Below are 8,813 nucleotides of genomic sequence, written 5' to 3' on the forward strand. Positions count from 1 at the left end.
AAAGACTCGTCTGAGCTGCATCGCTACTAGGTGGCACCATATTACAATTTACTCCAATTCTGGTAATATGTTCAGGAGATAAATAAAAATGTCGAGGTCTGCTAGCCAGAAGAGGGCTTCGGGAGAGAGTTGGTGTAGCTTTGTTATTTCTTCATTGCAGGAACGAAGACTACAGTGGTTTACTATGTGGTTTACTGTATTTACCGGGTAAGGTTGCCCTTTGGGTTTATTGCCGACGCAACTCAACAACATAAGCAATATAAGCGGGCTTCTTCACTGCTCTGAATGTGAACCAACGCTAACAGACGGGGCAGTAACAAGGATATGCCCTCGCGGCGAGGAACGGAAACGCACCATCCCTGCAGATCATTGCCAAAAACCTCGACTGCCGTGGGGACATCCCAAACAAATACAATCACAGTTGGAATGTTTCCATAAAAGCAAACCGTTCTGGATTGTTTAAAACTATTTCTAAAGATTTCGATTTAAAGCTTTCATAACTGCAAGGATTCATCTTCTTGGTTCTTTCGGCAAAGTCATGTAGAAGGGAAATAATAAAATAATAAAACATTTATATAATAAAATACAATTCTCACGACGTTTCGGCCACAATGCAAGCAGCCGTCCTCAGGAGAAGAACAGGTCTGTCGGAAAGACAGCGTCTGAATGAACACCACCAAGCTTGGCAGCGTATATTTAAGCTGGGTTAGAGGAGGAGGGCGCATTGACAAAGTAATTTGCATATCAACGCACAAAAAAAACGCACACAGAGTTGGAATGTTCGGGCCTTTAATAACCCTTGAACAAGATCAAAAAAGTCTTGTTTGGGGCAGTGTGTCAGTTGTAAAGGTCACAAGGCTATCACAAATTGTTCAACAAATTGTGCAACGCAACAGTAAATTACACTCCACTTAGTGCAAGTGAAAGATAATTTATTCCATCAAGCGGTAATATTTAACTCTTAGGTTATTTCATTGTTGCCGTTGTTGTGATGGGAAATGAACAGAAACACATTCCTGCGGAGAGAGCTGGCAGGAACATTGGGTTGCTCGGTCAATGGCTAGGGTCAACGGCGGCGTGGTGTATTCCGCAAATATGCCCGACTGTGAGGGCGGGCACAAGCCGGCGTGAGTAGGTTAAACGTTGAGTTTTACACGGGCACCACGGGGTGACCAGCCCCTACCCACCCTCCCCTCCCTACCCAGCCCCTACCTCCCCACCCAGCCCCTTCCTGCACGACGGACGGACGGACACAATAATCCCCTGTGGGCTGGTGTAACCAGGAGGTTCCAACCAGTATAACTTGTGCTACCTGCGGCAATGTCAAGGTTGCTGTCCTGGCTTCCATTGCTGCCACCAACATCCAGTAGCTCATCTTCGCTCCCAAGATCCATCAAGTCGTGAGTCTGCAGCTGGGCCGACGCCGCTCTTGTGATTGCACCTGTTGACAACGGACCACCTGGTTGCAATCTCTGCCTGACTTGAGCCACATCTGCAGACATGGAGTGGTTCCGGCGATAGGGAGGCAACAGACTCTAGGGGCAAGTTCTGTTAGCGAGCACCTAATAAGGGTGGGACGGCACACGAGGGGGTGGGTGGCCAGCACCACGCCCGGCCGCCTTTGTCTCCCCAGTGGCGATGTTGACACACCGCACCTGGTACTCGTTTGAGGCTGAGTCGACGTAGGGGAGGCTCAGGACCGGTTCAGAAAGTCGTCACTGGCGGTGTTGGCCACGAGCGGGAATGGAACTCGGCTGGTCGGTGCGGAGCGCAGCGCTCACCACGACACTGCCGCTCCCCTTCTGTCAACAATCTTGAACTCTGACCCCGCTCTCTGACGTCGCCGCTCAGCGTGACCTCATCGGCGTCAAACGCCAGGGAGAGGTGTGCCTCTAGTGACGTCATGTCACCCACCCCCGACCACCGCACTCTTGAGCGTGACGTCATTTCCGCTCGGCCGGTAACTGGCGACTCATTAACATAATGTATTCGTGAAAGCGGTCGCGAGTTGAGAGCCGCTCATTGTGGGAGGCGTCATCGTACCCCGCAAGTGACGTCATGTCTCCTGCTGCCGCGTGACGTCGCGAGAGACCAGGAAGTTGCTGCTCGGCCTGTGAACTGAAATCCGAGGTGAGAAATTTTCATCGCGGTTGTGGTGGTTGTGGTGGTGGTTGGTTGTTGTGGTGGTTGTTGTGGTGGTGGTTGTTGTGGTGGTTGTTGTGGTGGTGGTTGCGGCGGTGGTGGTGGTTGTTGTGGTGGTGGTTGTTGTGGTGGTGGTTGTTGTGGTTGTTGTGGTGGTGGTTGCGGCGGTAGTGGTGGTTGCGTCGGTGGTGGTTGTTGTGGTGGTGGTTGTTGTGGTGGTGGTTGCGGCGGTGGTTGCGGTGGTGGTTGCGGTGATTGTGGTGGTTGTGGCGTTGGTTGTGGTGGTGGTTGCGGCGGTGGTTGCGGTGTGGTGGTGGTTGTGGTGGTGGTTGTGTGGTGGTTGTTGCGGTGGTGGTGGTGGATGTGGTTGTGGATGTGGTGGTGGTTGTTGTGGTGGTTGTTGTTGTTTACCGAGGTAGAGCCTCGCTCTCTCTCTCGTAGGGATGTCAATTGAGTAGCAGCGAGCATGGAAGCGATGTCCAGGTTGGAACTTTACAACGCGGGGCCTTGTCTCCTGCCCTCGGCTGATCGCGTTTGCTTCAATTCTCTCGCTTATACTAATAGGGGGGAAACTGGTCGAACACCATATGAGACGAGGCTCCAAAGAAAGCTGTCTCTGGTGTGGACCAATCAATTTCAAAGACAATGCATAAATGATCAGAGTATTGTTTTTTGTTTGCATTTGACTGCAAGTATTGTGGTTAATGTAAGCATGATTCCTTGCAAAAGGTATCAGTTTTGTTGCCAGAAAAAAAGGGGAAAACCCCTATTAGTATATTTTGGTACTTGCAAAGGAGGTCCCATGATGTAGCTTCTCTCGCTTAGTTTAGCAATCTGTGGAAGAACGTAATCAGCCAGACTATGCGTTAATTGTGTGTTGACCGACTCTCTGTGTTGCATTGCATTACATTTCAAATGTTACGAAGTTTGTTTGATTAAGTGCAGTCACCAAACCTCCAAATCTCTCATTGACACAAGGCCCTAATTATAATGTTGTAATAATTATTAAATGTTATTATAATTAGAATATATAATAATTATAATATGTTGTAATAATTATTAAATATTATTATAATTAGAATATATAATAATTATAATATGTTGTAATAATGATAATATGTTATAATAATCATAATATATATTGAGGGGACATATCCCCCCCAATAATCAAATTTGCTCAAAATCCCCTCCCCCCCCCCCCCCCCCCCAATATATTGCTATAAAAATATTTTTTTACTAATAATTACGATGCTATGTTAATAAAAACAATTTGCTAAACTTCGGCCACAAAATTTGGACTTGTCTTCATATAACAATGCATAGATTTCTGTTTATATGATTGCGTTGTACTTTATGAATCCCTAATCTCTGCCATTACACACTATGAAACAAGAAAAGGTAAAAAAGAAAAAACATAGCAATGTAATACAATACACTATTAGACATTATTGTATCAAATAAAAAAAAGTCCATCCCATGTGTTAGTGAACTCTTAAAAATATTTAGGGAGGAAATGGCAGGAAATGAGTTTTCAAATTTAGATATTTTTCTGGGGGGGGAGGTGACCCCAGACCCCTAGAAGATTTGGTCCTCCCCAATGTTGACTCCATGGCTACGGCCTTGCATTGACATGCTAATTTCTCTACACCCCCCCTCTCTCTCTACCCCCTCTCTCTCTACCCCCTCTCTCTACCCCCCCCCTCTCTCTACCCCCCCTCTCTCTACCCCCCCCCCTCTCTGCCCCCCTCTCTCTAAGGCCTCGACACAGGCGGTGTTTCTCTGTGTGCCTATGTGTGTCATCTCTCTGTGTGTCTATGTGTGTGTCTCTTTCTGTGTGTCTCTGTGTCATTTCTCTGTGTGTCTATGTGTGTGTGTCTCTATGTGTGTGTCTCTCTGTGTCTCTGTGTCATCTCTCTCTGTGTGCCTATGTGTGTGTGTCTCCCTCTCTATGTCTCTGTGTCATCTCTCTGTCAATGTGTCTCCGTGTCTGTGTTTTGTCTCTCTCTCAAATTGAGCAATCTTTGGAAGAACGTTATCAACCAGGTGGGGTGTTGACTGTTATGTTAGCCGACTCTCTGTGTTGTATTGCATTACATTTCTAAGTTTACTAGGTTTGTTTTCTTTTTCATTTGTACCTGATGATGATTACTTGTGTTGCAATCGAAACGTCGTATGCGATTTGCACACAGCGTTGGTGTACGGTGCTTTTTGTGAAATATTTTGCTGTTTTTTCCTAGATTTTATGTTTGCACAGTCATATATTCACTTTAAGATGTTTTCTCGTTCATGTTTTTGTTTTTTGTTTGTTGCGGTTGCATCCGATTCAAGAGCCAAATGGCTCACAGGGCTATACCAAATAAATGAAACTGAAACTATTATTTAATTTATCTATTTATTCTACGTGACTTTACCGAAAGAACCAAAGAGTATCTTGCTTAAGTTTTAATTTCTCTTCACCTGGCTCGCTACTTTGTAACTTTGTTTTATTTTTAATATTCACAGTTCTTTTTCCATTTTTTACCAGGGCACGCCTGCTTGAGCTGCTGTACCGCTCTTGTTTTCAGAAGCGATCTGCCCACAACAACAATAACAACAAGGTGGGGCTTGTCAACAGCGTGGTGGTGTTCACTCTGGACACGTGGCGGTGTTCACTCTAGAGGCGTGGCGGTGTTCACTCTGGACGTGTGGCGGTGTTCACTCCGGACGCGTGGCGGTGTTCACTCTGGACGCGTGGCGGTGTTCACTCTGGACACGTGGCGGTGTTCACGCGTCGAATAAAAAACATAGGACAAGTCCTTACTTACTAACAACTCTTTACTAACAACTCCTTCCTTACTAACAACTCCTATTATTTTCATTGCTGGAGGGGTTTCCCCCCCTATCTGGAAATCCTGGCTCCGCCTCTGAGTGTGTGACGGTGTCAAGTTTGTATTTGCAGTAAAGTCAATTAACTTGATTGAGCGTGGAGTTTATATCAAAACAGTAGTTTATTTTAGTTTTCCTCTGGAACTCTTTGTAAGAATGGAGTCAAGAAGTTAACACAGCACACACGTGCAGCTGAAGTCAGATCTGCTCATCTCAGCATTCAAGGACATCGTGAGCCTGGCTGCCTTCACACCTCTAAGTTCCAATTGAACATTAATTTATGCATTTCTGCATAACACAAATATTATTTTCAACACCCTTTGCTATGTCAGCTGAATTTAGCTTTTATAAATATTCCTTTTGAAGCCAGACAGCCAATATTGTGTGCTCGGAATTTTGGGTTAACATTCATTTTGAAGATACGAGGGCTTCCAGGCATGTTTATGACCATTTGCCCTCTCATTGTGTGCCATAACAGCCCGTGTGATTAATTTGGGACACTTTTTCACTATATCATGAATATATGAATAAGTATAGACGTGTAAGCCACGTGTGACTGTGTATATATGTATTCCTCTATGCCTCGATACTGATGTGTACATGGTGTGGATATTCTTTTTTTCTGTCTGCAGCTGTCGCTTCCTCTGCAGAATTGATCTGATGGAGCAAAGACACTCGGCACGGCTCGGTGCAAAAAGGCAACAATGCGACCGGTGTGCATACAGCACGGATTGTACTGCATATTTTACACGGCACCAGAGAACTCACACAGGAGAGAAACCCTTCAAGTGCAGTGTGTGTGGGAAGGCATTTTCACAGTCATCTACTCTTGTAGCACACCAGAGAACACACACGGGAGAGAAACCCGTCAAGTGCAGTGTGTGTGGGAAGGCGTTTACACATTTATCTACTCTTGTAACACACCAGAGAACACACACGGGAGAGAAACCCTTCAAGTGCAGTGTGTGTGGGAAGGCATTTTCACAGTCATCTACTCTTGTAGCACACCAGAGAACACACACGGGAGAGAAACCCTTCAAGTGCAGTGTGTGTGGGAAGGCGTTTGCACATCCATCTGCTTTTGTAGTACACCAGAGAACACACACGGTAGAGAAACCCTTTAGGTGCACTCTGTGCGGGATGGCGTTTGCACTTAAACAAATTCTTCAAAAACACCAGAGAACACACAAGCATCAGAAGATCCACCAGGAGTGGAGTGTGAAATCGGCTTGTGAAAATCAAAGTGCCGCAATGAGCCCGTCCCTCATCAAGCAAGAACCGGAAGAAAAGCCCAGCTTGGACACTTTTAACGGTATCGAGGTGAAATATGAGGAGGTGAAGGTGAAATGTGAAGAAGTGATGGTGAAGAGTGAAGAAGTGAAGGTAAAATGTGAAGATGAAGAGTCAACTCCAAAATCGGACCGTCACATCGATGGAGGCAACGTGAAGCAGGAGGAGAATTCTGACTGTGAGGCAGAGCGAGGCAACTCCCAGCAGTTTGTGGAGGTGGAGGTGTGGGTGGACTTCCTCCGAGACAATACAAAGTCAAATGGAGACCCGGTAGATGTGTCAGCTTGAGACGATTGTTCTCCAATAGATGCACCTTTGTCACAGGCCTTTAATGACAAGAATGTGAAGTTGAACACTCAGTTCCTAGGTTCAACCTGCAGGGTAAGAGCGGCCAGTCTTTGTGGACCTGTGTGTTGGGTAGATTTCTAACCAGGAGCGAGAGCCAATAAGCTCCCAAGCATTCACTGTTATAAATTGCATTTATATGGTGCTTACTTAATCGCCTCGGCAACTCGGAGTTTTGTATCGTATCTCGTTTCAAACACTCGAAGAGCACCCCCAAGTAGCAGCTGCCCCTGTGTGGCACAAGGTGGTGGCCCTGCACCGGTCTGCATGTAGACAAGAGCCTGTCAGTAGAGGGCGATGGTTGATGTGGCATCTTGGTTGTGGAGTTTGTAGGTAATGTTTGGAATTTGCTCAATTTTGACCCAGACACCAGCATTCGTTTTGAATGGCGTAATAGTATTAGTTAAAATGATTGTCAATCATTTAGAATGAATACTTGTCTGATGGTGTGTGTACATGTAACATTTTGTCTATAAGGGTCAAACATTGAATAAGTGATGTTAGGACAAAGTTTGTGTTTTGCAAGTAACCTGTACAGATCACTCGGGTGAGACTCATTGTTCTTGTGATACAGGTCAAAGGGTACTTTTGTGTATTCAAGAAGCGTCTGCCTCTGGAGCAACTCATTGTCTTTTAAATAGTGAGCACGCTCGGATCATTAATCAGTTACAAGGCATCCCAATTAAAAGTTACACGAAAAGGAGGAACATTCTCTATAACACGAATTATAATTTTGTATTATGTGTTGACATACATTTTGTCGAATTAGGACGAGAAATTGTCCTTGCTGATTGTAAAGTGACGAAAAATATTGCACACGAGCGACACATCCACGCAAGCTCCCGATGCTCCGTTTTGAAGTTTGAAAATGAAACAACTTTGAATTGTATTATGTTTTGAATTAGATAAATGTACTTTTTCATTAAAAGCTTATTCATTGAAAACGATATTTCGTGTGAATTTTCTCTCGTCGTGAAGTAGATGGCCTTGCTGGGGGTTCGGTTCGATGCGGACTTTCACCTGTTTGGGATCGCGGGATCGAGATGAGGCGACACAGAGCTGGCCGTGCGATAAGACCGCCGTCTGCAGATCGATTCCAACGCGATCGAACGTCTGTCCCTGCCCCTCCGTCGTTCATGCAGGGGGCACGTAGGTTTGCAGCGCCCCCTGCATGAAAGCGACGGAATGTGCAGCGTTCGTCACGAAGTTGTGCGTAAGCGCCATAATAAGGCGCTGTAAGCTGACCTGCCACCACGTGCACTGGTCAACAGGGAGCAGGCGAGAGAGAGCGAGGTGCGTAGGGGTCGACCAAAGGTTAAACCCCCGGCCCCCCACCGTGACCGGAGACTAATACCCCTGACCCCCCACTCGTCCCTAAGGCCCATTAAGATCTTTCAGAAGGTTCTGGGACGGGGGGGGGGTCAGGAGGGGAGGGGTGATCCCGACCTGGGGATAAAAGGCCGGCCCTCTGGACGGACCGGGCAGTGTTCACCAACTCAAGCCTGAGGACATCCGAAGACCTGAAGACTGGAACAGCACCCGGGGACCCTCAACCGAGTCTCTTGTTAGAGCCGGGTTGTAGCGGACCCGAGGTGAGCTCAGACACTCTGGGACCCTCCCCCAGCTCTAGCCAGAGCCGGGTTGTAGCGGACGAGAAATGAGCTCCAGTACCCTGGCTGGGACGGGTCGTCCAGTCTTCCCTTAACGCCGGGCTAAGGGACCCGTGGGTGGCAGAGCCCGGAGTGTGCAGGCTGCGATAGAAGGGAGGCTGTCGCTCCCGTAGGCTATCGGGTGGAAGGGGTCGTACCCCTTCGTGTTTCAGTCGTGTGTAGAGCCGAGTTCGAAAGAGTTATAATTAACGTGTTGCCTCAACCAGACGTCCCCGTGTGGTTAGTTAAGGACACAACACTTATATAAAAGAGTATAGCCAGTGGGTTTTCAAAGTACCTTCGTTTTACAGAAATCAATTTCGCGTGAGCCCACCGCATTGAAACAATGCTCAGCTGAGCGAGGCGAGCCCCGGGAGGGGGGGGGGCTCACCTCATATTTGTCACGTGCCGTAGCTCACGTGACATCTGCCGCGACAATGTCTGGATGTTTTCGCCTGAGGACGATCGCTCGTGTTGCGATCGAAGCGTCGTGATTTATTTATTATTATTTTATTTGTTTTA

At 46.9% G+C, this 8,813-nt stretch overlaps 1 protein-coding gene across 3 annotated transcripts; it reads left to right on the forward strand.

Annotated features, from left to right (window-relative positions):
- The first annotated feature begins 2,038 nt into the window (after positions 1 to 2,038).
- On the forward strand, positions 2,039 to 7,586 carry LOC144737797 (uncharacterized). 3 transcript variants are annotated; one of them, XM_078620666.1, is made up of 4 exons: positions 2,076 to 2,130; positions 3,899 to 4,185; positions 4,667 to 4,739; positions 5,640 to 7,586. In XM_078620666.1, the coding sequence occupies exons 2-4, from the start codon at positions 3,957 to 3,959 to the stop codon at positions 6,583 to 6,585; spliced, it is 1,248 nt and encodes a 415-aa protein (XP_078476792.1). In that variant the 5' UTR covers positions 2,076 to 2,130; positions 3,899 to 3,956; the 3' UTR covers positions 6,586 to 7,586. The 3 variants fall into 3 exon arrangements, with proteins under 3 accessions (XP_078476794.1, XP_078476792.1, XP_078476793.1); XM_078620667.1 differs by having other exon boundaries at positions 2,082 to 2,130; positions 3,911 to 4,185; XM_078620668.1 differs by lacking the exon at positions 3,899 to 4,185 and having other exon boundaries at positions 2,039 to 2,130.
- The last annotated feature ends 1,227 nt before the right edge of the window (positions 7,587 to 8,813 follow it).

This window comes from Lampetra planeri, chromosome 74 (genome assembly GCF_965212315.1).
Source record: "Lampetra planeri chromosome 74, kcLamPlan1.2.h2, whole genome shotgun sequence".
Taxonomy (NCBI): Eukaryota; Metazoa; Chordata; class Hyperoartia; order Petromyzontiformes; family Petromyzontidae; genus Lampetra; species Lampetra planeri.